We start from the raw sequence: 26,341 nt of genomic DNA, 5'->3' as shown, positions 1-26,341 counted from the left end.
CCCACCACCCTGGATACTCCCAACAGAGTCCCCATGAGCCCAGAAGGCCCTTGTGGATGGGGGTGGGGGTTGCTTCTGGAGCTGCTTTGGAGGTGGCTGAGCAAGAGGCTGATAAAATCTAATTGCCCCATCGATCGGGCGGAGCTGAGGGAGCCCCTCAGTGATTGAGATGTTCTGAGGCAGCAGGCCCTCCCCTGCCTATGTACAACCTCCTCAGGTACACAGGCCTGCATGTGCCCTGTGTGTCTGCTGCAGGGTTTACTCACCCTGCTAGGTAGCCCTCCACACTCTACAGTGAGTGCAGGTCACATGCTGTGCACAGCTGCCAGGATGCTGTGTGTGTGTGTGTGTGTGTGTGTGTGTGTGCCAGGTCTGCAGCTCCCCGTGGGCTTCCTCTGGGCCCTGCAGGGGTCTTTACCTGTCACCAAGTCTTCTTCCTTCCTGTGGCTCAAGGGGGTGTCCCTCGAGCCACAGCTTCCTGGGCCCTAGACAGGAAGGATCCCAGAGGACTGAGGAGCTCAGCGCAGGTTTTGTGATTTTGTGGTCCACCCCTGGTACGTGTGTCTGCCTCCTGTCACTGCCTACATCAGGTGTGACTCTGAGCTTATGCAGTCTCCTCAAGGCAGCTACAAGGCTGGGTCTCACTGTGGGGCACTCCAACCCCAGTAACACCTCCCCCAAGCTGTGACTCTCAAGCTCCCCAGGAGCAGAGAAGCCCGGCAAGGAGGCAGGCAGGAGTTGCCACTGTTGAAACAGGGAACAGACTGCAGAGGTTACCCTTGCTGACCCCTGAGCATGTACAGGGAGCAGGAGATGGGCAGCAGGTGTGGAGAGAGGCTGCAAGACCCACTCCCTGCCTGGTGCGCTCAGAGTGCCCTCCTGCTTGCTGGACTCTGACATGCAGCTCATGATGCCCATGTGCACCTGAGTGCCCTCCATCTGTCCTACAGGGTCTGTCTGACCTGACCCCTCATGCAGGCAGTGGGGACTGTCCCCTGTCTTTGGGGCAGGGCCTGGGGCCAGCCAGCTAGACCAGTGGCAGTGAGGTGGCTGAGATCAATAAGTTATTAGCACCATTCTGTCAGCTGTAATGTGGAGATTGATCGGTGCTCTTGCTGCCGCCGCACTTCCCTAGCCTGATAAAAATGACAGATTAAAGGAATAAGGAAAAGGAATTAGGCTCCTGAGCTGACAGCAGGGCTTCCTGGGGGCACAGGTTTGGGACCCCCAAGTACCAAGGTGTCATGAAAGGCTTGAGTTACACAAGGAGCAGCCCCTCATCCCCGCCACCCTGGGTCTTGTGAGGAGGAAGAGATGCCAGAGGCAATAGGGTCTGACCTGGAGGCCAGGATGATGACATGCTATCAGCAGGGCCCCCTGATGTCAGGGTCCTCAGGAGGAAGCAGAGCTTGGGGGTGCAGGGACAAGTTTGGAGATGGACCTGTAGATGTGTGTGGCTTTTATTTTTATTCAATTTTTATGGTACTGGGGATTGAACCCAGGGCTTCCTACATGTGAGGCAAGCACTCTACCAGCTGAGCTATATCCCCAGCCCTGTGTGTAGCTTTTGATGTGGAGATGTGATCTCTAGAGGGGATGGTATAGGAACAGGCAGACCAGGAGCAAGGCACATAGGGTCTGTGTAGGGCAGGTGAGCTGTCCAGGGGTGACCTTTGGAGCACAGAGCCTGGCTGGGCAGGTATGTGCTTGCCAAGGCTAAGTGCAGCAAAGAGAAGGGTCTTGGCTTTGGGTGCAGAGAGGAGGGCCCCACTGAGCACATCCCTTGTGTGGGGAGTGACATGTGCCTTCCTGACTGACTCTCCTCCCCAGCACCTGCATAGCCCACCCCAGCCCAGCTCAGAAAGGGAAGGTAGTTCTGTTCTCCAGGAGAAGCTGAGGTGGGCTCATTAGCACACATGGGAATGGACTGGCTGGGTGGGGACACAGTCACAGTCACGTGTCACACCCATCACTTCTATTCAAATGCAGCCTGGGGCCCAGGGTCAGGGCTGCCCTCTTTCCTTGCCTTGCTCCATACCTGTCATGATGTCCTCCGTCCAGCTGGGCTCACCAGGTGGAAGCCTGGGACCCAGGGCTGGCAAGGCCTTGCCCCCCAGAACCAAGGATGCTCCTGAGTGGAGGGGACTGGGGCTCACTAGACTGAGCTGGGGCAGGGGTGGGTCTTCCCCACCTGGTCTTCCCTGCATCCTCCTCCAGTCCCTGAGACTGGGTGTGGCTCACTCCACCCTCTGCAGGTGGCTTGCTAGGCAAGAGACTGGGCTGCTCCCCGCACATCACCAGTGACTGCTCTTCAGAGAAGAAGGCCCGAAGCGAGTCTGAGTCTGAGTACCCTCGAGGTGGGAGCCCAAACCAGGGAGGAGGGACAGGTCACTGGAGGAGGAAGCAGTAACTGAGTGCTTGGAAGTGTTGTTAGACCTTCCAAAAGGGGCAGGTGTGCACAGAGGAGGGACTTGGGTTTCGCAGCAGGGGTGGAAGGTCTTAGGCTTAGGGTGAGGTGTGCCTTCCCGACTTGCCTCTCCGCCTTGGTAGTATTTCAAGGAAAATCCCCTCCCTATGTGCTACCCCAACGCAGAGACTCTGCTGCTGCCAGAGCTGCGACACAGCATGGCGCCTGAGGACCACTACCGCCGGCTGGTTTCTGCTCTCAGTGAGGCTGGCAGCTTCGAGGAACCACAGCGTCTCTACCACCTGGGCCTCCCCAGCCATGGTATGTGCCCTCCCCACCTGCCCCCCCCCCACGCCTGTGTACACTCTCAGTTGCCTCTCCACCCCAGAAGAGGGTGTTGGCTGCTGACATCAAGACCAGGATTGGATCTGACAGTGACCCCCAGCCTTTTGTGGGTAGGCGATGAGGCCTGGCTGCCCCAGGTCTTGTTCCATGTCCCCACTTTTCATCACATTCTCAGGATCCCCTCCAGGCATGCACACAGCTTACTCAGGGGTGAGCCCAGGTGAGAGGAAGGGGTAGGGGCTTGAGTAAGCCTACCTGCCCCCTATCCAGGAGACCCTGTGGTCTGTGCCCATTCTCCTGACTCCCACAGCAGTTGGTGCACAAATTTAAGTCAGTGGACGCTGACCTGTGGTCACACTGAAATAGTGCCAGATCCTTGTCCTGCATGGGGGGCAAGCATCCCAGAAAGACAGGACTAAGAGGCAGCTGTGTTTGGCCACCATGGCCTCCTGGATGCCAAGAGAGGCCCAGCTGGAGGCTGGGATGAGGCTCTTGTCCCTCTCCACTCACTGGGTCTGCTCTGTCCCTTGTGGTCATAGCCCAGGGAGCAGTCAGATACCTGTCCAGCTGCACTCTAGCCTCACAGGCTAGGCTCCTGCTAGGTAAACTTGGCTTTTATGGTAGGAGGTGGATGGGGTACGGTGAAGGGGCAGGATTTCCTCTCCTTGCACAAGGCACCGTCCCCCAGGGCGGCTTAGCCACCAAGAGTCTGAATAATTCACCAAATGTTAATAATTTAAAAAATCTTCCCTTTTAATTGCTTTCCCTGCCCTGCCTGGGGCCGGCTCTGCTGGCCTATGTGGGGGAGGGAGCGTGGTCGCGGCCGCCAGGGAGCTGCTGTCAATCACTGTGCGCACCGCCCAGCCTAGGAGCCGGCTGCAAATAGCTGCGACCGCGGGCTGGAGGGCGGGGGTGCGGGCCCCGCTGGGATCGACGCGGGCGGCCGCGCCGGCTAGGCTCTGCGGGCTGGCACCCAGCCCAGGGCAGACCCACCTCCGCTTTTCGGGTAATTAATTTATAAACAGAGGCGGCGGCTCAGCGGCAAAGCTACGCAAAGGGGGGTGGCGGGGACTCGGAGGCCGGGCCCTGGGCAGGAGCACAGTGCATCAAACCACTGCACGTCCCGGCGTCCAGAGATTGTGGCCGGTGTGCCCGCAAGGACGCGTATGCATGGGCCTGGTGTGGTCTTGCTGGATGCTGACCGTATGCAACCACTGCTGGATGACCGATGTGGACGGATGTTGGCGTATGTTGGTGTGGCCACGTGTACAGGTTCAGTTTCCTGCCTCCCATCTAGGAGGCGGTCACCTGGTGGAGTCTGGAGACCCACTCCTAGACTCGTCACAGTGATCTCCAGGAACTGGTCTATGCTCTCATGGATCTGTGCACAGTCCCTCCCCTCCAGGCTCCAGCCTCAGGTTCCACAGCCTTGCATACCAGCACTGGCCTCTCCTCCCACCTCACGTTCCTTCCAGGTCCTCCTGCAAACCTGTCTCCCCTGCCCTGGGGCTGCTCCTCCTGCCCCAGTGACTGACATCGGGGCTGACACACAGCAGGGATGGTGTGGAAGTGGGCCCCTGGTTCCCTTTCTCCTGGGCTCCCCTGGGCCAGTGTCCTGTGCTCACTAGGATGAGGGGAGAAGTCCAGGGAAAGCTGGGCCTCAGGGTCGCTGCTGTTGCCCATCCCCTACCCCCCCACACACACACCCCCCAGATCTCCTGAGGGTCTGGCAGGAGGTAGCAGCTGCAGCTTTGAGGAGTCCCAGTGGCCTGGAAGTTCACCTGCCCTCATCCACAGCAGGTCAGCGCCGGAAGCAGGGCCTGGCTCAGCACCGGGAGAACACGGCTCCAGCTGTTGCCCCGTCCTTCTCAGAGAGGTACTGGGGCTTGGTATCTGACTTCTGCAGGCCCCATAGCCTGAACCTTCCACCCACTTACTCCTCCCCGATTGCAGCTGCACAGTCATGTGGGTATTGCCTGTTTTGGGTTTAGGGTCTGTTGGGCAAAAAGTTCCTGAGGCCGCCTGAGCTGGGCAGAGGCCCAGGAAAACATTTCCGGGGCAGTATGTACCTGGGTGCCAACAACCCTGGGCAGGAATGTGAAGGGTCACTCTTGTTTCTTTGTTGAGCAACTGGGAACCAGCAAAATCCAGGTGCCCCTGGGACAGTGAGTGGGGTGAGGTTGGGGGAGCAGAAGGCAGAGCGGCTGGAAGTCTGGAAACCCAGCCCAAAGTAAGTCGGGAGGGGTCGGCCAGAGGACTAGAACTGGGGGAGGAGGGAAGCCCGCTTCGCCAGTTCAGACACACTAGCGGTCTGGGGAGACGGCCTCCCGGGCGGGCGGGGACAGGGGGCGACCTGTAGACAGCAGGGAAGCGCTCAGGGATGGGGCCCCCCCCGCAGCGGGCGCACCGCCCCCCACCGCCGAGCGCGGCGTCTGCAGCTGCCGCCGCCTCCGGATTGCGGCTAATTACGCTTCGTGCCCCCGGCAGCGCGGGGCCGCTATGGGGAGGAGGTGGGGAGGATGGGCCCCGCGCGGTAATTACCGCTGCAGTCGCCACGGCCCGCCGGGTCAGCGCCTCCTCCGAGATTAATTGGCGCCGCCGGCGGGGGCGAGAGCGGGGGCAGCGCTCGACCCAGAGCCATAACGAGCGGCACATCGACCGCCCGCAGGGCCAGCAATTAGCGGCGACGGGGATGCGCTTGGAGGTGGTTACGGGAATCCGGGGCGCGGAGGGGGCCGGGCAAGCCACGCACGCCCCTCAGTCCTGCCTTTCGCAGGGAGCTGTCGCAGCCGCCCCCTTTGCTGTCGCCCCAGAATGCCCCCCACATCGCCCTGGGCTCCCATTTCAGGCCCCCTTTCTTGGGGGTGCCATCGGCTCTGTGCCAGACTCCAGGTAAGGAATAGGCAGGTGTGCACGTCTTTTATGTCCTATGGGCACGCTCCTTGAAACTAGTCCTGTAAGGACGCCCATTAATGTCGAGGACCGACCAAGGTGGTGCAGAGGGCCAATTCATCAGGCCAGCACCATTTGACCACTTGGCCGTGGTCTGTCCCTTTTCCCCAGGGTACAGCTTCCTGCCCCACGCCCAGGCGGAGATGCTCGCCCGGCAGCAGGAGCTCCTGCGTAAACAGAACTTGGCCCGGTAGGTGCGGCCAAAGCCGGGAGGGGAGGTGGGCGGCACTAGCGCTCAAGCTGATCCTACTACTCCTGGCCTAGGCTAGAGATGTCCGCGGAGCTGCTTCGCCAGAAAGAGCTGGAGAACACACACCGGCCACAGCTGCTGGCGCCTGAAGCGGCCCTTCGGGCCCCAGACAGTACAGAGGAGCTACAGAGGCGCGGGGCCATGCTGGTGCTGAAACATAGCTCCGCGCCGCTTCTGGCCCTGCCTTCACAGGGTGTCTCTGGTCCGGAGCCTCCAACCTCGCCCCGGGAGCCTGCTGGCAGAGCACCGCGCAAGGGGGGCCCTAGTTCTGCCTCAGTTCGGCCCAGCGAATCCAAGGAGACAACAGCATCTGGGCTCTGGGCTCAAGATGTCTCAGAAGAGCCCCCCAAGGACTCAGATATCAGAGAGGACCTGGAGATAGCACCGACAGGGGGCCGGGGCTCCACCCCAGGCCAAGCCCTAGGAGGGACCAGCACTGAGGGAAAGGGGCTTCTTTCGGGGTCCACCCTGCCCCCTCCACTGTCCCTGGGCTTCCCCTACTCGGTCAGCCCATACTTCCACACAGGTGGGTGTGGAGACCCAGGCCAGCCCACCCTTGGAGGTCTTGCACGGGGAGGGGGGTGCAGGGCCTCCACAGGCAGAAAAATCTTAAGTCATGGATTGCATGTCTCTAAGCAACTAAGGCAAGCAAAGGTCAGCAGACCGGTGGGGATATGGGATGGGAGGGACCAAGCCCTAGTGACACCCACTCACACCTAGGCACCGTGGGGGGACTCTTCACTGACGGGGAGGCGGCCACATCCCCTGAGGACGTCAGCAAGTGGACTGTGGATGATGTCTGCAGCTTCATTGGGGGCCTGTCTGGCTGTGGAGAGTATGCTCCGGTGAGGCAGAGCTGTCCTGGGCGCACAGCGGGCCCGTCACTTGCCCTCCTCTCCCTTCCCTACACCCCTCAGCCCCACCTGCTCCTGCCTCCTGCTGGCCCCTGCCCAAAGCAAAAGGGCCCTTCATTTGACCACTCCCTGAAAGCTACACAAGCTGCTTACTCTCCCTGGCTGCTCTCTGGGCCTTTGCTGGGCGGGACTGATAGGCCTGACCCTATCCCTGCTCTAGGTGTTCAGAGAACAAGGAATTGATGGGGAGACCTTGCCCCTGCTGACAGAGGAGCACCTGCTGACGACTATGGGGCTGAAGCTGGGGCCTGCCCTCAAGATCCGGGCTCAGGTAAGCATGGACAGTGGGCAGAGGGCATAAAGGCTCTTTGAAATCACCCAATGTCCTTGGCAGGCACCCATCCAGGCTTTTCTTTATAGGTGGCCAAGCGCCTGGGCCGAGTTTTCTACATGGCCAGCTTCCCTGTGGCTCTGCCGCTGCAGCCGCCAACCCTGCAGGCTCCTGAACAGGAGCTTACCTCCAGAGAGCAGCCCCTGTCCCCACCAACAGCCAACTCCCCCTATGGGGGGAGCCATCCACCCACTAGCCGAGCCTCACCCAAGCCAGAGAATGGAACAGCAGCAATACTCCCAGGGGCCCCAGATGCCACCCAGTCTCTGTGTTGAGTTGGCCAGCAGGCTGCCCACAGTCCCAGCACAGGATGCAGTGGTCCCTCCCCCACAGCTTTCTCCCTTTCAGTTTTGGATGCAAAAACACCAAGAATTTTTAAAAGGAAAAAAATGACTTAAAAGGACTGAATGAGTTTTCAAAGACTTTCTGGGAGTGAATGCAGAGGTCCACAGACAAACCAAAGACAAAGGAGTAGAGGAACCAGGGAGCCACCTCTCTGGAGCAGGCTGCTGTGACCTGGCAGCAGGACCAGCCTCCTGCATAGGGCTGGCTCTTGCTGCCCAGGTCAGCACAGCTCTTGGTTCATCTGGTCTGTCGTGCTGTGACAATAAAGCCCTGTCCACTGTCTACTGCCCTCCTGCTGCACAGACACTGGCCTCAGGGCCTTTGGGGCACTGCAGGAGACCCTTAGTCCTCCTCCGAGAGCTGCAGATCCTCTAGCTCATCCTGGGGCCCCTGGGCCAGCTGCCACAGCTCACCAGGGTCCAGCCCCGCCTCTGCGTCTGGGCCTCCATCTGCAAGGAGAGAAAAGGCTACATAAATTCTGCTTATCAGGAGGAAGCCAGTCTTGGAGGTTAATCATCACTAATTAATCACAGCATTAATTAATTTATTGGTGCACTATAAGCTGGCTGCTAGAGCCCATGAGAACAGAGCAGCTGGCTGGGCACCCCAGGGAGGAGTGGGCCGGGCTTGGCACTGCCCTCCCATGGCTCTGTTGCCAGATGGGATTAAGGACCAGATCCCTTGCCCCAAGAACCACTCACCTTCTGAGTTGCTGCTATCCTCCTCATCCTGGTAGTCGTTGTCATCATCTTCCGCTTTGAGCCCCTGCCGAGTTCTCAGGGACCCAGGTGTTTCTGTGAACCGAGAAGAGTCCATGATGAGCCCCCCACCCAGCGACCACCAGCAGAGGTCCACAGGAGGGTAAGCCGCAAGCAAGAGGACCACCCTTCTCTCCACTTGGAGGTGGAAGATCAAACAGAATAGTTAGTAGTAGGGATGCTTAGCAATCAGCACAGAAAACACTGAGGTGGGGACCCCTCTGGCTGTGAGGTCCCATAGCCATCCACACCCTCTCCCCATCTCCAGGAGCACATGCTACAGCAGGGGCAGCCCCCACCTCTCCCCCAAAAGTCTGTGGTCTCCTCATCCTCAGTACTGTCCAGGTCAAAGAGGTCTTTAAATTCCTTCCTGTCCTCATCCTTCCTGTCCTCTATCTTCCGCCGTTTGATCTCTGGGAAGTTCAGATCTTCTAGCTGGAATAATCAGAACCAGAGGAGTAGGTAGGCATGGACAGGGGGTTCAGAGAGGCCAACACTATTTCCCTCGTAAAGGGAGCACCCTGCCTGGCCACTTGCTACTTGGCAACCTTTCTGCTCCCACATCCGTAGCATCCCTCCCAGGACAGCCAGCACCTTGGTGGCATGCTACTCCAAGAAGCAGTCTCTCAAGTCACCCCAACTCATAGCCACAGCCATGCCCAGGGTCAAAAGCTAAAGCCCTTCTTGCCTCTTCTACCTGCCTTCCTGGGGTCCACAGGCTGGCTTGTGTGACAAGTATGTGTAGCCACTCCATTCCCCCCAAGGCCCCTACCCTTGGGAGATGCCTGGTTGTGACAACTCCTGACACCACCCCATAGGATCACCACCTCCTCAAACAGCCATAGTCCTCTCATGCCCCACCCACACCACCACCAAAGTCATCCCCATCAAATCTCTGCCTGGTCCTAAAAGTCATGCCAATGTGCAAGATCTGAATCTAGCTGACCCACCCACTCCCTTGGCACCCCAGATGTACCCGCTCTTTGCCACTGATCTCCAGCTGTATCTCGCGGTCCCTCAGCTTCCGCCAGTGGCTATAGTACCTGGTGAGTGGGGTCCCCTCTTCTCGGGCCTGCTTCTCCCAAGCATCCTAGGGGTGGGGCAGTTCAGAGTCATGTCCCACTATGGGCAAACCTCAAACCCAGCCATTCCCTGACGAGTGCCCTCAAGCAGCACCACCCCCACTCCAGATACCAGTTCCCTACTGACCACTGCAAGCTGGTCAGAGACACCAAAAGAGACCCTCTGGCGGTGACTGCGGATGTGCTCTGCATTCTCCTGCACCTTTTCCAACAACTGGCGCATCTGCCGGCAGTAGTTGGCCACCTTGCACTCCCGGAGGAAGGACTTGAGCTGCAGAAGTGGGGGGTCAGTCAACCCAGCAGGCAGACAGGCTACCCTGCACCCCAAAGGAAGTCCAGGGCCCATCAAAACCTCATGGCGACTCCAGGGAGGTCCAGAGCCCAAGTGCACACAAGTGGACAGTGGGCCACAGATGAAATCAGGCTGCTCTCCAGCCTGCCCATCTCTGTAAATAAAGCTCTTCTGGCAACAGCTGCACTCATTCCCTCACATGCAATGGGCTTTCTGTGGCTGCTTTTGTACTGTGGCCAAAGGCCAGTAGCCAAACTGAGAAACCATGCAACCATAAATCCAAGAACACTTATTGAAAATATCTGTTTACCCGTACTCTAGTCCCCTATCCCTGAGACCTTTGAATCCAGCAGCAGAAGCTTCCTGACTGCCAGGCACTCCTATCTGGGACCCAGGCCACTGCCAAGTGCCAAAGGACAGCAAGTGACTATGCATGTGTGCACAACTATATGACTGCAGTCCCCACACACACACACACACACACACACACACACACAACCTGTCTGGATGGGCCTCAGATGCAGCTCAGTTGTGAGCAGCAGCACTGACCCTCCCCCATGAGAGGTACAGGCCTGAGACAGGGAACAGCAGGCAGAGAGCCATACTCTCATGGGAGAAGCAGAGAGAAACCCCCACCCCAGCCCCAGGACCACACAGGAAATCAGTCAGGGACCAGCCCACCCCAGTGTAAAGACTTCTGCAGGCGGCTGGTCTGGTCCCTGGAAGGCTTAGACAGCCTTTCAATGGACCAACATGTTGCTAGGATCCTTGGTGAGCCATCCAGACCTGTCCCAACCTCCTGAGTGACTGATAATCTCCTACACCCCCATGACCAGTACCACACATTGTGGTCCAAGGGGTCCAGCTGCAAGGCGGTGCCTGTGTGGAGACTATAAAGGATCAGGCTCTGCTACTAGCCCTGTGAAGCTGGGACAAAGACACCTCCTTTCAGTCCCTGTGTACAAAGGGCACTGTGTCCATTAAAAGATAATCGAAGTCCATCATAAAGCAGGCCCCCAGGGAATTTGGGGAGGGAGCCAACCATTGGGTACACACCTGTAAGACAGCAGGCAGTGCCAATTCAGGGAAGGCAATACTGTGGGCCTGGCCCTGCAGGTACTCCAGCATGAGGTCATACAGCTGCTCCACTAGGCCATCCTGAGGCAGCAGGGAAGGACCCAGCTCATCAGGGGATGGGGCCCAGATGCTCAGAGTCCTCCAACTCAGGCTGATGAGTCTGCTCCAGGTCCAGGGTGGGGGCCACAAGGAAGTGTCCACAGCCTCCCAGCCACACTCAGGCTCATGGGGGCTGGAACTATGAATCCACTGGTCTCCAACCCACGGAACCAGGAAGGTCTACACCCAAACACCATAGGATGGCAGGACCCTCCCATCCACCTCAATGCCCTCTGAGGTCCTGCTGTGACCTCAATGCAGCACAGCCCTAGGCCCATCTACAGAGACTTAGAGGGCAACTCACCCGGTATGCTTTTTCCTGCAAGTTGACATTCGATAGTTTCAGGACTACAGAGAAGTTGATGGGCCTGGAGCTCATGCGGCCGGGTCGTTTGTTGAAGTCCACCTGCTGGAAAACCTACCCCAGCCCATCCCAGTGCTCAGATCTTAGCTCATAAGCCCCATCAAGATAAGGGGTGAACAGCCAGAAAGCAGCACACCCCAAAGCCTGCAAACCCCTCCAAACTCTGTTTGCTTTCCAGAGATCTAGCCCCCTTTACCTCCTCAGTGGATAGGGCAGGACCAGGAGCACTGGCCCTCCCTCAAAGTCAGGGAGGCCATAAAGACCAGTTTCAGAAGGCCAAGAAGGTGCCCTCTGTAAAGAGCCCTGCCACTTAACCTACCCTTCCCAACATGCAGCACCGAGGCCTGGGCCTGGCACAGCTTCAACCAGTGTTACAAGGCCAAAGCAACAACAGAAGGACAGAGCACAAGAAGATGGGAGTCTTGGGAGGGTCTGGCAGCTTACCACACCCTCCATACACTACAGGCTGTGCACCCAATCCTTCCCCAAAAGGGGAGGGAGTGGGCACTGAGCCTGGCCTCTTGGCCTTGACATTCCTCCTCAATTCCTAAGAGACTCACACCCAAGGCAGGGGAGCCCAGGGTACATGCAGGAGCCTGGAGGGGGAAAGGGGCACAGAATGGAAGCCATGGAGAGAGACCTCATGCACTAGGCCAGGACGCTGTGCAGCTGAGCTGGGCTCCAGATAAAGATTGATCCCAGCAATAAACAATAAAGTAGTTCTTTCTGGGAGGAGGCCTGACTCCCAAACGGAACTGCTCTCAACATCCCTTCCTGCCCTCACATCAGGGGATAGTAGGCCCAGATGCCCTGCTCACTTCAGCCTCTGTGATCTGCCTTCTCAACCTACAACTGGGCATGGGAGGCCCCACAAGGTGCAGCTACAATAAACCAAGGCAGGGTCAGTGTTTGAGCACTGTCCAGGATGAAGGAGAAAAAGAAAGCATGCCACAGCAGTGGAAGAGACTGGGGAGACACCTAGAGTGGACAGTTGGCAGGGTAGGAGGCCCTCAGTGGGGTGCCAAGGTAGAGAGGCCACAGCAGGGGCAGTTAGGAATCACACCTGGCTGTCACAGGGAAACAGATGTGGCTTCCACAACAGCTTCACAAAGCACAAACAGCAACCTGCCTCAGTGGAAGGGAATGGGAATAGGCATGGGTTCCCTTTCCTTGTGACCTGGAGACAGCAAGTCTTTGAACATCCTGTGGGCTAAGGCCTAACCTGACACTAACCTGCCTCCCTCAGAGCAGCACTGGTGCTCAAGTGCACATAGTGGTCTAGGTAGGGCCTTGGAAGCTCTGAAACCACAAACCTGGGTTTGAAGCCCAGCTCTCCTGCCCGCTGCAGCCCTGAGCAAATATCTCTGTGGCCAGAGTCTGTTCCCTGACTGCAAACCCAGTGTCCTCAGGCTCAACCCTCAGAGCCTAAGTGACTGGCACTCACAACCAGCTTAGGAGGTAAAGTGCTGAGCAGAGTAATGTGCTCCTTGAACCCATGCAAAGCTCAGGGAAGTGATGTGGACCTCACAGCAGACTCAGGGGCAGGCAGGAGAACTGAAGTACCCTGACCCAAGATTGCAGAACCCACTCACCTCAAGGATAAAAGGCAGCACTGGGATGAAGGTGCCGGTGCTCTCTGACAGCAGTGTTAAGGCACGCACACAGTGCATGCGCAGGGGGTAGAAGCGGGCAGTGGGGACCAGCCTGGGAGGGGCAAGGCAGGAAGGGGCAGAGGCTGGTTAAGTCATCACTCAACACCAGTTTTGGCTACCCACTGCCTCTGAACCCCCAGGAGGGCCTTCCTGTCACTCCAGCAGGTGAGGAGTCACAATGCCCACAGGAAGTAGCATCACATTCCCCCAAACAGAACAGGGTACCACAAAACACTTTGAACTTGGTACTGGTCTAAGCATCTGCTTCCTTGCTCAGCGATGGGATCGGAGGGACACCCATGCAGCATTCATATTCACTACACTTTAACACAGGTGGGGGCTGTTCATTCCTGGCTCCCTTTCTTCCCCATTCCCTGCTTTCAGGGCTCCCTCCCTCCACCTTCCCTCCTAGTCTAATCGCCAAAGCTCAAGAGGATGCTTTTCAGGACAAAGATGCCCCCTCCTGGTCAGACTGGCACAAAGCACCTCACAAGAAACCAAAAAGGCCTTCACACTGTTGCTGGGTCTATTCAGCCCTCAGAGCACAGAGCACTCTGCAGCGAACTTGACTGCAAGCAGCCCTGCCCAACAGGGATTGCCAAGACCCAAAGACCCTGGACACAAGATTACTGGCCAAAAACTTGCCCGATGAACTCACTTGATGCAGCCAATGACCACCTGCGAGAGGGGATAGAGCAGAGGCTGGAGGGCTTCGCTGGAGCCAAGGGTACTCAAGACGCGGCACCACAAGTAGAGGCAGTGGATATACTGCCAGTTGTACACTGACTGGTACGTGTCCTGGTCAGAGCAGAGTTTGCCTGAGTGTCAGCACCCAGGACAGTAGCCAAGTGTGCCCCCTCCCGTGTGCCCACCCATCACATCCACCAAGGTGCTAGGCCTGGATTCAAGGAGGCCCCCAGGCCCTCTGCTGGTCAGGCTCCCAAGTCTGGAGGGATGGCTGTGTGCACCTTTTTGCCCATAGTCATGGCACTGCGCAGGTGGATGGCGAGCTGGCGGATATAGAGGAAGGCGTGCTGGTAGGAGATGCTGGGATCCAGGGCAAGCAGCTCAGTCAATGTCCGTTGCATGAAGCTGATGAGGGGCAGAGTGCCTGGAGAGGTGAACTTGCAGTTCCTCACATATGTGATATACATTTGCTGCCAGAGAGACTCCAGTCAGAGGCACCCCAAAACCCACTACCTGGCTCCAAGCCATCTGCCAACACCTAGACATTTCTCTTGGAGCTGCTGCCTCAAGCAGGAACTACAGCCAAGCCAATGGCTGCAGACCCCCTTGCACAGACCCCCAACTCCTCAGGATTCTGATGCTGCTCAGCCCCATGCATATGCCCAAGCGTATGCTTGCCAGACTTACACAGTCTAAGGTATGCAGAGGGACCCTGCAGGGAAGGTGTGTGGTGAGGGGTGGGGAGTGAGTTAAGTCCTGCTGCACGCTGGGCCAGTTATGAGGGTTTCAGTGGGTCCCTGCACACAGATGGGCCCCCCCTAGGCCTGGAGTTGGACAGCAGGGTTTGGATGCTGGCTGTGACCTCAGACCTATTCTATTCTTTCTGTAGAAAGTTCTCATCCACTAACAAGATGTTCCCCCTTGGGGACGGTTATCTGAAGCAGAGTCGAGGTAGAGCCCAGAAGGCTGAGGGTTCCTGTGTCTGTCAGCACTCCTACATTCTTGGTGAGGAATGGGATCTAAGGACCTTAGTCTGCCCTGAGCCATGATGCCAGGGCCCAGCTAAGGGCACTGACCACAAAGGCAGCCTGTTAGACCCTCAGGCTGATTCCCAAGACAGAACCTAATGGACAGATTCAGGGTCCACACTACCTTCAGGACAGGGCTCAGGAAGATGTCCTTCTTATGCCGGCAGACTCTAATGAGGACCAGGAAAGCCAGCACCCGCAAAGACTCCTCACCCGTGCTCCACAGAACCACCATTCTCTGAAAAGGGAAGATGTCACTGTCTGCCCCAGGCTTCTTACCCAGGAACCCCTAGAGCCAGCACATGCCTCCCCTCCCTAAGCCAAGCCAGAGGCTCCTGTGTTACTGCTGGGAGACAGCCCTTCCCAAAACACATCAGGAGAAGCTGGTAGCAAAATAGTAAGAGGCACCAAAACACAGAACACAGTATGTCATGCCCTGTAGAGGCAAGACCGTGACAACTTGCCTTTACCATTACGTGTGCATGAGAATGTATAATGACTCCAGCTCTCAAAACCTGTTAGGACACAGATGCCTGAGTGCAACCTGTTCTCACATCACCGAGTTATGCTGGCCTGCCTGGGTCGGGGGATGCCCTAGATGAGGTACCCAGGTGGAGGAGGGCTGGAAAGGAGCTGGCCAGAAGCCAGTGTAGGTGCAGGTGACACTTCTGCCCTGAACAGGAATGGGATGTATTTGTGGGGTGGCTGTGTGCACCACCAGCCACACCAACAGAGCATGATGGGCCTGCTCACCTTGAGCAACATGCGACACTGCTTGGGGAAGGTTAGGTAGTAAGGCACAAGGCTGCTGATGTGCTGCAGGACAGCCGCTGACACGGTAGCTTCTGCCAGAGAGGTCACCAGCTAGGGAAGCAGAAGGGGGCTGTGAGGCACTATCTTACTGAGTCTGAGGCACAAAAAACACTGGACCACCCAATATGGCAAGGGCCCTGACTGTTTTTGATCTGGGCTTCCATGCTCCTTCCCCACAGGAACAGCACCTGCATGACTGCACTTAGGTATGCCTTGATGTCCACGCGGAGTCTCCCCCAGAGCGCACTGCTGGACGGCTGCAGCATCCTGCAGAAACCAAACGCATCCCCATTCCTGCAGCTTAGACTCAAGGCTGCCTCAGTGAGTCTCAGACCATACCTTGCCCTGAGCAGACTTCCCACCTCTCCACAAAAGCTGAGGGGCTTTGTGCAGCTGACAGACACAGCTGCCCACCCCCCAGTAAAGCAGCACCAGCCCTTCCCACAGACCACCCACCCAGCCAAAGCAGAGCGACTGCCCTCTGAAATACTGAGTCCTATTCTTCCCAGAAGGGCCCAGCCCCAGTTGCATTCCTCATACACCAGCCTCCTCTGGGTTCCCTTGGCCCTGTCACACCACAACCCCCAGTAGCACTCAGGACCTTTGGGCCTAACCAGGCACCACTCACTGGTGCAGGCTGGTGGCTCTGGCCCCGACGCACTGGGAAGAAGACCCAACCATGCACATTCACAAACATTTTTCCTAAAACTCTGGACCCTTAAATCTTCTGGACTGAACATCTGACAACAAAAGCCGGTTCCTGTAAGTTTCTCGATGTTCACAGAAATCGGCTAAACACACCAAGGACCAAGGGCAGGGCCCTGAGAGTTTTCCATTCAGCTCCCTTTTGGCATCTCAGTCAGCATCTATTGCTGCTCCCCAAGGTCCAGTTGCATGGACCACTTGTCTTGTTGCCTGCTCATCTCACTGCTTTGTCCTCCACCCTCCTCGCCTGACCCCTTCGGTCTGCACTGCCTACACACACATGAACACTCTCATGCACTAGTGAAGGTACTCCTACAACCCCTCATGATGCTGACAGCCCAGTGAAGCCTTTCTGCTTTCTTTCAAAGGTATCCTGACAGAAGTTGGATTTCCAAGCCCTGGGAAAATCTAAGATTAAAACCAAGCACACGCTGGGCACAGTGGTGCACGCCTGTAATCCCAGCGTCTCAGTAGGTGAAGGCAAGAGGATCATAAGTTCAAAGCCAACCTGAGCAATAGTAGGGCGTTAGGCAACTCAGTGAGACCCTGTCTCTAAATAAAATATAAAAATAAGGCTGGGGATGTGGCTCAGTGGTAAAGCACCCGAGTTCAACACCGAATACCAAAAAAAAAAAAAAAAACAACAAGCACACACCATGCTCTCAAGAAATCCTCAGCATAGAATTTCTTTTCTGGAAGAAAAAGGCAAGGAGTGGGGCCACCCCCACTGGCAAGAGTACATCCCCCAAAGGCCTCTTTTGCTCTTCCTTCTCAGGAGCCCCCAAAGTCTGCCATGCCCCTGTCCTAGGTGGGCCAAGGCCCTGGGGACAGTGTCCTCTCTTGCAGAGCAGAGCTCTGATCACCCTATTTCTCTCACCTGCTGGTATCCTTTGGGGCCTTTCCAAACAGCAGTTTATGTAGGTATCCAAAGAGATCTCTGATGCAGAAGGTGACCAGAGCGTTGAACACTGTGAGGAAGGGACACAGATGTCACTCACAGGAGAGCAAGAAAGCCAGCCTGACCCGCCCTGTAGACCCTGCTCACCAGTGCTGTCTGTAACCTGAAACCTGCAGGCCTCAACACCTTCCTGGTCTCCTTGGGTGGTAGCAACAGCTGCTCTGAATGCCTGCACCACTTCATGGAACAGCTTGGGAGTGAGGTGCTGAAGGAGCAAGAGACCAATAACTCTGGGGGAGCAGGAGGTTGTACAAGGCAGAGCAAGAGATAACTGACTCCAAGAACCTGCTCCTGAGAGAAAAGAGACCCTTCCCCACAACCTCAGAAATAGGGCAGAGGTAGGGGCGGGGCCACTAAGCCGTGTTCTGGCAACTAAAATGGAGACAAGTCTATAATCCTCCTGGAAAGGGAATGAGCCCAGCTCAGGAGCCCCAGGGGAAAAGGTTGAGAGTCCTGAGTTGGAGGAGCAAGCTTGCTGTCTCACCAGCCATGTGATGCTGCTGCACCATGCTGTTGTACTTCCTACCGCCAGAACTGTGAGCCAAGTAAACACCTTTTCTTTCTTTTCCTTCCTTTCTTCCTCTCTCCCTCCCTCCTTCCCTTCCCTCCCCTTGCTCTTTCTTTCTTTTTTTCCTCGTGCTGGGGGATTGAACCCAGAGTCCACACATGCTAGGCAGGCACTCTATGACTGAGCTACATTCCTAGGACTAAATATCTTTCCTTTACGAACTATCTGTTGGCATCCCACTATAAAGCAAGAGAAACTACACCAAGACACACCTAACAGATACACCCACAATGGCTTTACTTCAGGGAGCAGAGCCCCTGAGAGAAAAGCTGAACTATGACTGAAGAATCCCAACCAGGGCATCCTAGCACTCTACACATGTGGACATTGTGTGCTGCTCAGAGAAGGGCTCTTCCCACCTGTACAGCCATGAGCACCTCAATGACACAAGGGAGAGACTCCTGCCTGTGGTGGGGTCCAGCTGCTCAGACCACACTCCTTCTTCTCACCTTTGCAGACTGCTTCCATTTCTCCACCATGGCAAGGGTCACGGGAACAGACTCATTCTTCTTCCGCTGAGGTCCTCCAGGGACTCTGTCCCCATCCTCTCCTCCGTCTTCTTCTTCGCTTGCTTCCTACACCAGACACAGAAGAGTCATGCTGGGGGAGGGTGTAGAAGCCACAGGTGCCCTGCTGGACAGGTCTGTGCTGTCCTCACCTCCAGTGCACCTGGCAAGGAGTGAAACTGCTCCTCTTCCTCCTCAGAGCTGTCTGAGTCACTAAAGTTGAGCAGGCTCTGGTCATTGTCTTGCAGGAACTTGTAGAATTCTGGATCTTTTTCCTTCAGACGAGAGAGCTGGTCCTTGTGCTCAGAGGCACTGCCTTTATGCCCACTGAGAAGACAGGAGTCAGTAAGCCAGTGAAAAACCAGCAGGGGGTTGGCTTCTTGTCCACATAGCCACTTGTGGGCCTCCTCAGAGAGGCCACAGGGTTATTCTGCTCCCTGCACAGCAGCCATCAACAACAAGCAGGAGGTTTCCCACAATGTTAAGTTTTCAGAAAACACAACTCTCTTCTGGACTCCTGTACCCAGAAGCCTCTCCCCATTGTTTTAACCTCTAGCACACAGACACTCAACCTGTGCTCTCCCCAGACTTGCTGTGCTGGCACCAGGCTCTGCTGCAGTCCCCACAAAAGACCTGTCCCTAGAACTCATCAACAACATCTTCAAAACCACCAAAGTCTCCTTGCAAACCACCACATCTCTCAACTCTCAATCACCAGAATGGCCTCTCCATTCCCACCCTTGTCACCTATGATCCTTTTTGGCACAGAAACCGGAGTGACCTTTTCCCTTTTTAAAAAAATGTCACATGATGTTGCTTCACAGCTCTCGCTCTGAGGAAACTTCCCATTTTACTGGGTGATCTAACCTGATTCCTCATCACCCGCCCTTCTGGGTGCATCTTCAACTACTCTCCCACTTCTCCTGCCAGTCACCCCTTCCTCATGGGTTCCCACTTCAAGACCTTCGCAGTTCCTGCTGTACTGTCCACACAGCCTACTCCTTCGGGCTGTCACTCAAAACTCAGGTGGTCGCCCTGCCAAGTTTGGCCCCTTGGTATCCGCTTCGTTACTGTAGTGCGGACACTCGAGACTGACTGCAGGGCTCCTCAAGCGCTAGGTAAGCGCTCTTCTTCTGAGCTGCGTCCCCAACCCTTTCAGTTTTGATAACTTGCCCAGGCTGGCCTCAAACTTGGGCTCTCCTGCCTCCGCCTTCCCAGTGGCTGGGTCTGCAGGCATGGAGCCGGCCCGGCTCTCCGCTCAACGCTCCCTCCGGCCCCTCGCGTGGTTCCTTACCGGCCCCTGCGCGCTACAGGGCCGCGCTACGGTCCGCCCCACACCGAACTCTCCCGGGTCAGAAACGCAGCTCTGCGTCACCCGCCAGCGCCCGCCCCTCCCGGAGGAAGGCTGGCCCAGCAAGCCACCCAGGCGGCGCCGGCTTACCGGGCCGCGGGGCCCCTGCCGGGCTCCAGACGCCGCGCAGCTCCACGTCCGCTTGCCTCCCGCTCCCGCGTCGCCGCCTCCGGGGCGCCCTCGGACTCCGACTCTGACTCAGAGTCGAAGCCTGAGGCCAGGAATTCGTCCACCGTCAGCTCCGCCAGGCGCCTGCGGGTCACGGAGGGTCACAAGGCGCCAGCCCACTAGCCCCAGCCTTCGAAAGGGGTGAGGACAGCCCGGAGCCCAGGCTCCCGCAAGGAATACCGCGGAGACTTACCTCTTGCGGCTCCTGGCCTCCGCCATGACGCCGAGCCCGCCGCGTGCGCCGCACTTCCGGCCCCAGACAGCCGGGCGCTACCGCACTACCTCCGGGTCGGCCCCGCCCCCGGCCGAGCCCCGCCCTGTCGCTGGCTCTGCGATTCTCGACTGCGTAGCCGGTGGCTTCCAGGCGGGAGGGCGCGTTCGCACCCTCATGGCCTCAGGTGGGTTCTGGCACGGGTCTGGCATTCATTCGCCCAACGCGAGCCGGGCCAGGTCAGAGCTCTGCGTCCTTCTCCGTGACACGCTGAAATAACAACTCCCACCTGGGGAATCGAGGCCCTGTCCGCGGCCCACCAGTGCGTGTGCCGGGCGCTGACAACAGACAAAACGTACGCCAGTGGAGACTTCTGTACTAAGAACACACAAACCAATGACAAGCCAAGGGTCTAGTGGAGAAAACAATGAAAACAGAAACGGCCGGGATCCAGATAGACAGTCTGACAGGAATCTGAGCGTGCTGGGGGGCGGGACTGGCTTCGCCTGATGCGAGGTCGGAGCAAGAGCCCTGTGTCTATCTCGCTGGACGGTCAGCAGCACCATCCACATTCCGTGCAGCGAGGTCCCACGGAAAACGCACCCGAGTGTCTGGCCGGGGCGCCCGGGGCTGGGCGGAGAGGATGCATTCCTCCTTCCAGGCTGCGGGGTCCGCGGGCCTGGACGGCTGGACCAAACGGCCAGCGCACGGACCAAGGCTTGACCCACCACAGCACAACCGGCAGGTGGCTGGCCATCTGGGACCCGGAGCTTGTCCGCCTGGGGCAGTACGCGGGGCCCGAGGGCTACGAGAGGAATCGATCCGGTGGCGCGACGCCGGGCTGACCCGTGTCCAACGCGGATCCTCGAAGCCTCCTCGGAGCGCGAGAGATGGGGCGGGCGGCGCCGAGAAACAGCGTCTGCAGCCGGGGAGGCGCGCGACGCTGAGGGGCCACCGCTGCCGAGCATCCTTCCAGCAGTCGCGCTCGCTCGTCCTGCGCGCTTCGCGGCGGCAGTTCGGTGGCTGAGCTGATGCAGCCGCGCGGCGAGCGCCCGGCCGGCAGGACGCAGAGCCCGGAGCACGGCAGCCCGGGGCCCGGGCCCGAGGCGCCGCCGCCGCCGCAGCCGCAGCCGCCGGCGTGAGTAGGGCGGAAAGCGGGCGGCGCCGAGGACCGACGGAGGGACCGGGGGACTCGGGAGGACGGCGTCGCCCGAGAGGCTGCCGCAGGCCTGGGCCGTGTGAAGTCCGAGCCCCTCGGTCCTTCGGCCACAGCAGCGGTTCTGGGAAGTCCTGAGTGCTGCGGGGGGGGGCCAGGGGTGCTGACCCCTGGAAAGAGAGGCCCTAAGCCCCTTGCCTGCCCTTGAATCCCTCCACAACGGGAGGTCCACCTGCTGTAAGGGGGGCCAAGGGGTCTGCTTTAAAGCAGGCATTGGCCGGTTCCCTGCGTACACCTCCCACATTCCCGGTACTGCTGAGGGATGGGAAGGGTGGCTGGCAAGGCAGGAGCCCTATCCTTAGAAGGGTAGAGGATACCTGTCTCTCAAGGAGAACAAGAGATGGGTGAACTTAGTAGCTGAGAAGGGAGGTGGGCAGAGGAAGCTGGACAGTCAGGGCAGCAGTGTCCGGATGGTCCCCCAGGGGGAGTAGGCTTAGAAGAGAGTCTGGTCTGGCTCCAGGGTAGCTCCCTGTACAGGAGGGGAGGTCTTGCTCCAGGCGGGCAGCATTACTAGGTGGGCCTTGATGCAGACGTTATGGCCACTGGACTGCTGGACAGATGGCTGACTTGGCTGCCCTGGCCATACCCAGAAGTCTGGTGGCACAGAGGAGGTGGGTGAGCAGCCCCCTACAGGGCTAACCCTGACCTGGCCCTGCCCACCTGCAGCCCAGAGGCAGAGCGAGCGCGGCCCAGGCAGGCCCGGCCCGCAGCCCCCATGGAAGGTGCCATGCAGCTACTGAGCCGCGAGGGCCACAGTGTGGCCCACAACTCCAAGCGGCACTACCATGATGCCTTCGTAGCCATGAGCCGAATGCGGCAGCGTGGCCTCCTGTGTGACATCGTCCTGCATGTGGCCGCCAAGGAGATCCGTGCACACAAGGTGGTGCTGGCCTCCTGTAGCCCCTACTTCCACGCCATGTTCACAAGCAAGTACCACAGTCTGGGTGGCACTTGGGGGCTCTCTGCAGCTCTCCCGGGACAGGTACCAGCCTGACTACTGTCCCCACAGATGAGATGAGTGAGAGCCGCCAGACTCATGTGACACTGCATGACATTGACCCTCAGGCCTTGGACCAACTGGTGCAGTTTGCGTACACCGCTGAGATTGTAGTAGGCGAGGGCAACGTACAGGTGAGGCAGTGTGCCTCCTGCCAGGTCTCCCCATGCCCTGGCCCCTCACAGGCCCCTCCCCAAACCCTCCAGTTACTTTCACAGCCTGGGCACCTCCCACCAGACCCCCATCTCCATGTTCCACAGACGCTGCTCCCAGCTGCCAGCCTGCTGCAGCTGAACGGCGTCCGGGATGCCTGCTGCAAGTTCCTGCTGAGTCAGCTGGACCCCTCCAACTGCCTGGGCATCCGGGGCTTTGCCGATACGCACTCGTGCAGTGACCTGCTCAAGGCAGCACACAGGTATGTGCTGCAGCACTTTGTGGACGTGGCCAAGACCGAGGAGTTCATGCTGTTGCCGCTGAAGCAGGTAACCTGCCCACAGGGCCCAACCCACACCCTGCCCCTTCCCACCCCAGCACCCTCCTTCACCCCTTGCTCTTTGTTCCCCAGGCCTCGTTCCCAGCTTCTGACCCATGCCCACCCTGTGACCTGTCGCCTGGGCACCCCCAACCCTGTTCCCATCTCCTGGCTCTACCCAGGTCTTTGCCTTGGACTCTTCATCTCATCTCATCCTTAACAGCCTCTGCTCCTAAACCCCAGTCCTGGTTCCATGTCCCCAAGACTATTTGGGATCTAGGCCCCCAGGAACCAATCCACAGCTCCTGACCCTGCTGGGCCCCTTCCTGTAGAAACACTGACCCCACCACCACCTCCAGACCCTCCCTCCCAGGTACCTTCAGGGGGCTCCCTGGACTCGCAGGACCCTCCCCAGATCTCATGCCTGAGGACCCCTATCCCCAGGTGCTGGAATTGGTCTCTAGTGACAGCCTGAATGTACCTTCAGAAGAAGATGTCTACCGTGCTGTCCTGAGCTGGGTCAAACATGACGTGGACACTCGGAGGCAGCACGTTCCAAGAGTAAGGCCAGGCCTCGGGACCCCTGGTGGTGTTGGGGAGGGACCATGGTGGCTGAAGCCTAGGTGTGCCTCATGGAGTCCCTGGCCTCTCCCGTTCAGGGACACCATGGGGGCAGTGCAGGCATCTGTCTCAAGAACCCATCGTACAGGTGGTACAGGCATCTGAGCCAGGGTCTCAGCCCTGGGGCAAGTGTGCCTGAGGGTCCCCTGACCCTGGCACTCCTGCCCCAGCTGATGAAGTGTGTGCGGCTGCCCTTGCTGAGCCGCGACTTCCTGCTGGGCCACGTGGATGCTGAGAGCCTGGTGAGGCATCACCCTGACTGCAAGGATCTGCTCATTGAGGCCCTCAAGTTCCACCTGCTGCCCGAGCAGAGAGGTGTACTGGGTACCAGCCGCACACGGCCCCGGCGCTGTGAGGGTGCCGGCCCTGTGCTCTTTGCCGTGGGTATGCCCATCCGGCCCCTTCCTCTGACACCCCTGCCCTGGCCATACCCAACACAAGCCCAGCCCACCACATTGGTCAGGTCTTGACCTGCTCCCTCCTCCTCCATCCAGGGTCTCCCCAGGCCCTGTGGAGTGTGACCCACCCCCAGAGTCCCAACACTCTTGCTCTCAGGCTATGCTAGACTCCCACTGGTTACTCCCAGTGCCTCTCCTCCTATCCTGTCACCTCCCCTTTCCTAGGTGGCGGGAGTCTTTTTGCCATCCATGGGGACTGTGAAGCATATGACACTCGAACTGACCGCTGGCACGTAGTAGCTTCCATGTCCACACGCCGGGCCCGAGTGGGAGTGGCTGCTGTAGGAAACCGGCTGTATGCTGTGGGCGGGTAAGCATAGAGGCCAGGCTTGGGCCCGGGGCTTGGCACATGCCTGCTAGGCCTTCCTTGACCAGTAGTGGACCCCTCTCCTAGCTATGATGGGACCTCAGACCTGGCTACTGTGGAATCGTATGACCCTGTGACCAACACATGGCAACCTGAGGTGTCCATGGGCACGAGGCGCAGCTGCCTGGGTGTAGCTGCCCTGCATGGGCTCCTGTACGCAGCTGGCGGCTACGATGGGGCCTCCTGTCTCAACAGGTAGTAGCTGGGGTTGAGGCCCCCATGACCCTGCAGGGTGGCTCGGCAGCAGGAGGTGAGGCTGTACCAAGTTGTGTCTGATGGGGGATGATGGCAAGGGTGCTGCCTGCCCAGGCCACCAGGGTCCCCAAAGCCTCTTTACCTCAGGCCAAGCAGTTCTTAGGCCTGGTCTCTCCCCATCCCTTTTCCTTCCTGGGGTCCTCTCCTCCAGTCTAGGGCTGGGCCCAAAGGGGACACTTGCCCAGGAATACCCAACCAGGCAGCAACCCATGCCCACCCCGCAGGTCCTGCTGTTGGCTATGGTAGGACTTGAGTCAGAGTCTTCGTGGTGGCCTCCTTGGGATTTCAGCAGTTCCATGGGGGAGGGCAGGTCCTAGGGCTGGACAACCTTTCTGTTGTGGCTACGGGTCAGCAGCAGTCTGGTGCCCACAGCGCTGAACGCTATGACCCCCTGACGGGAACATGGACATCCATCGCTGCCATGAGCACCCGGAGGCGATATGTGCGCGTGGCCACACTCGGTGGGTGAAAGGGCCTGCTTCCTGTGGTGCCCACCCTCCTACCTGCACCCCCCACCCAGCAGGAGCACCAGGGTATATTGCCTTCCGCAGATGGGAACCTGTACGCTGTGGGTGGATATGACAGCTCTTCACACCTGGCCACTGTGGAGAAGTATGAGCCCCAGGTGCATAGTGCACCCCATGGCAGTCCCCCAGCCCACTGCTGCCTGGGGGTTCCACCCTCAGGCCAGCCATTCACATCCACCCTATCTCACAGATATCCTGCCTGGGTTAGGGTTTGCTTAGGGGGATGGGTGGGGTACCCTTGTTGTGTCAGCCTTCAGCTCAGGCCTCACCACCACAGGTGAATGCATGGACCCCGGTGGCCTCCATGCTGAGCCGGCGCAGCTCTGCAGGTGTGGCGGTGCTGGAGGGCGCCCTGTATGTGGCCGGGGGCAATGATGGCACCAGCTGCCTCAACTCAGTGGAGAGATACAGCCCCAAGGCCGGCGCCTGGGAGAGCGTGGCACCCATGAACATTCGCAGGTTTGCAGGCCAGGTTGGGCCATTCTAGCCAATGCAGTAGATCAGCTCCACTGTCTCCACTCCACTGGGGACACCCAGCCCCCCCCTCCTCCTGTGGCCCCGCCCCTGGCTCCTCCAGTGGATCTGCCCCCACCCAGTGGCTCCTCCTGTGGTCCCACCCACACAACTCATTTGGCTGCCTCTCCCCAGGAGCACACATGACCTGGTGGCCATGGACGGCTGGCTGTATGCTGTGGGCGGCAACGATGGCAGCTCCAGCCTCAACTCCATCGAGAAGTACAACCCAAGGACCAACAAGTGGGTAGCTGCCTCCTGCATGTTCACACGGCGCAGCAGTGTGGGCGTGGCAGTGCTGGAGCTGCTCAACTTTCCGCCACCGTCCTCGCCCACGCTGTCTGTGTCTTCCACCAGCCTCTGACACACAGCACCGACCACAGAGAGGCCCCGCTGCCTCCCACATGCCTTAAGCCCCTCGGGTCGACCCCAGCACCTCCCTCTCCTCAGCCATATGTCAGGGGCTGGACGTGGCCCCACCAGAGACGTCCTGCACCGTCTCTCCACGTCTCTGTTCACTCCTTGTTCCTCTATGTGTGTGCTGTTTATTTATTTACTCACCTATTTATTAATTCATTATTTATTGATGGATGAGCACCGCTGCAGTTACCAATTCATATGTTTACTCTCAAAGCGTGGGCACTTGTGTGCACAGGGGACCAAGTTGCCCTGCGAGTGTCCTCCACCCAGTTCCTTGTTCCAGGCAGTGAGGGGTGATAGGGTGGCCACTCGCTGCAGGGAGGTCAGTGGCCCAATGGTACTTTATAGACCCAGGGTCAGGAGCAGCATAATAACCAGAGTTGGTGGAGCCAGAGCAGGGCAGGGATTTTTAAGCAGGTGCAGACAGGTAGTCTGAACTTTGCACACTGTCCTTACCTGGCCCAGCCAGGGCTGTCCCCAGGAAGGGCACGAAGCAGGTTCCCTTCCTGCATCCTGTGTCTGCAGTGTGATGTCTTTTCTGGATCTCACATGGGGCTGGGGCACATGCACTCAGACCCTACTCAGCAATATGAGCCATCTTGAACAATAAACATGTTTTTTGGGCTCCCTGA

At 58.4% G+C, this 26,341-nt stretch overlaps 3 protein-coding genes across 13 annotated transcripts in view; 2 read left to right on the top strand and 1 right to left on the bottom strand.

Annotated features, from left to right (window-relative positions):
* The window catches only part of Samd11 (sterile alpha motif domain containing 11), an 18,744-nt gene extending 10,918 nt beyond the window's left edge, over positions 1–7,826 (top strand). For 5 of the 8 annotated variants that reach the window (XM_046424423.2, XM_046424416.2, XM_046424422.2 and 2 more), the window contains exons 6-14: positions 2,256–2,357; positions 2,594–2,728; positions 4,466–4,628; positions 5,529–5,644; positions 5,816–5,894; positions 5,969–6,480; positions 6,675–6,799; positions 7,029–7,139; positions 7,229–7,826. In XM_046424423.2, coding sequence (XP_046280379.1) covers positions 2,256–2,357; positions 2,594–2,728; positions 4,466–4,628; positions 5,529–5,644; positions 5,816–5,894; positions 5,969–6,480; positions 6,675–6,799; positions 7,029–7,139; positions 7,229–7,474 — 1,589 coding nt within the window. In that variant the 3' untranslated portion in view covers positions 7,475–7,826. The remainder of the gene's footprint in view (positions 1–2,255; positions 2,358–2,593; positions 2,729–4,465; positions 4,629–5,528; positions 5,645–5,815; positions 5,895–5,968; positions 6,481–6,674; positions 6,800–7,028; positions 7,140–7,228) is intronic. The other 3 variants (XM_046424418.2, XM_046424417.2, XM_046424419.2) reach the window with 3 other exon arrangements.
* Noc2l (NOC2 like nucleolar associated transcriptional repressor) lies at positions 7,608–19,946 on the bottom strand. The gene is made up of 19 exons (XM_046424425.1): positions 19,846–19,946; positions 19,575–19,736; positions 18,286–18,460; positions 18,077–18,202; positions 17,147–17,264; positions 16,979–17,069; positions 15,585–15,663; positions 15,337–15,447; positions 14,708–14,821; positions 13,837–14,025; positions 13,527–13,666; positions 12,809–12,920; positions 11,157–11,270; positions 10,733–10,834; positions 9,512–9,655; positions 9,279–9,392; positions 8,602–8,737; positions 8,246–8,338; positions 7,608–7,993 (listed from the first exon to the last, which is right to left on the bottom strand). The coding sequence occupies exons 1-19, from the start codon at positions 19,869–19,871 to the stop codon at positions 7,887–7,889; spliced, it is 2,253 nt and encodes a 750-aa protein (XP_046280381.1). The 5' UTR covers positions 19,872–19,946; the 3' UTR covers positions 7,608–7,886.
* Positions 19,732–26,341, top strand: Klhl17 (kelch like family member 17). Of its 4 annotated transcripts, none has more exons than XM_046424427.2 (11): positions 19,732–22,005; positions 22,089–22,210; positions 22,337–22,558; positions 22,993–23,109; positions 23,340–23,553; positions 23,793–23,937; positions 24,022–24,189; positions 24,622–24,710; positions 24,801–24,874; positions 25,054–25,235; positions 25,425–26,341. In XM_046424427.2, exons 1-11 carry the CDS (start codon positions 21,795–21,797, stop codon positions 25,651–25,653), a joined length of 1,773 nt encoding a protein of 590 aa, XP_046280383.1. In that variant the 5' UTR covers positions 19,732–21,794; the 3' UTR covers positions 25,654–26,341. The 4 variants fall into 4 exon arrangements, 3 of the variants coding, with proteins under 3 accessions (XP_046280383.1, XP_046280382.1, XP_046280384.1); XM_046424426.2 differs by having other exon boundaries at positions 23,208–23,553; XR_006847153.2 differs by lacking the exon at positions 24,801–24,874 and having other exon boundaries at positions 23,208–23,553; positions 25,425–25,562.

Source organism: Marmota monax, unplaced genomic scaffold (genome assembly GCF_021218885.2).
Source record: "Marmota monax isolate L192 unplaced genomic scaffold, Marmota_monax_Labrador192_F-V1.1 WCK01_AAM20220418_F8-fsc00080, whole genome shotgun sequence".
Taxonomy (NCBI): Eukaryota; Metazoa; Chordata; class Mammalia; order Rodentia; family Sciuridae; genus Marmota; species Marmota monax.
The sequence above is the reverse complement of the archived record's forward strand: the minus strand, read 5'-3'. Positions and strand labels throughout refer to the sequence as shown.

Excerpts from the sequence above, each read along its gene's own strand:
- Noc2l (XM_046424425.1), bottom strand. The coding sequence starts at position 19,871 with ATGGCGGAGGCCAGGAGCCGCAAGAG. Across the intron at positions 15,448-15,584 it reads ACCTAAGTGCAGTCATGCAG|CTGGTGACCTCTCTGGCAGA; the intron begins GTGCTGTTCCTG and ends CTGCTTCCCTAG. Across the intron at positions 8,738-9,278 it reads AGATCAGTGGCAAAGAGCGG|CTAGAAGATCTGAACTTCCC; the intron begins GTACATCTGGGG and ends TGATTATTCCAG.
- Klhl17 (XM_046424426.2), top strand. The coding sequence starts at position 21,795 with ATGGAAGGTGCCATGCAGCTACTGAGCCGCGAGGGCCACAGTGTGGCC. Across the intron at positions 22,559-22,992 it reads TGCTGTTGCCGCTGAAGCAG|GTGCTGGAATTGGTCTCTAG; the intron begins GTAACCTGCCCA and ends CCCTATCCCCAG. Across the intron at positions 25,236-25,424 it reads GCACCCATGAACATTCGCAG|GAGCACACATGACCTGGTGG; the intron begins GTTTGCAGGCCA and ends GCCTCTCCCCAG.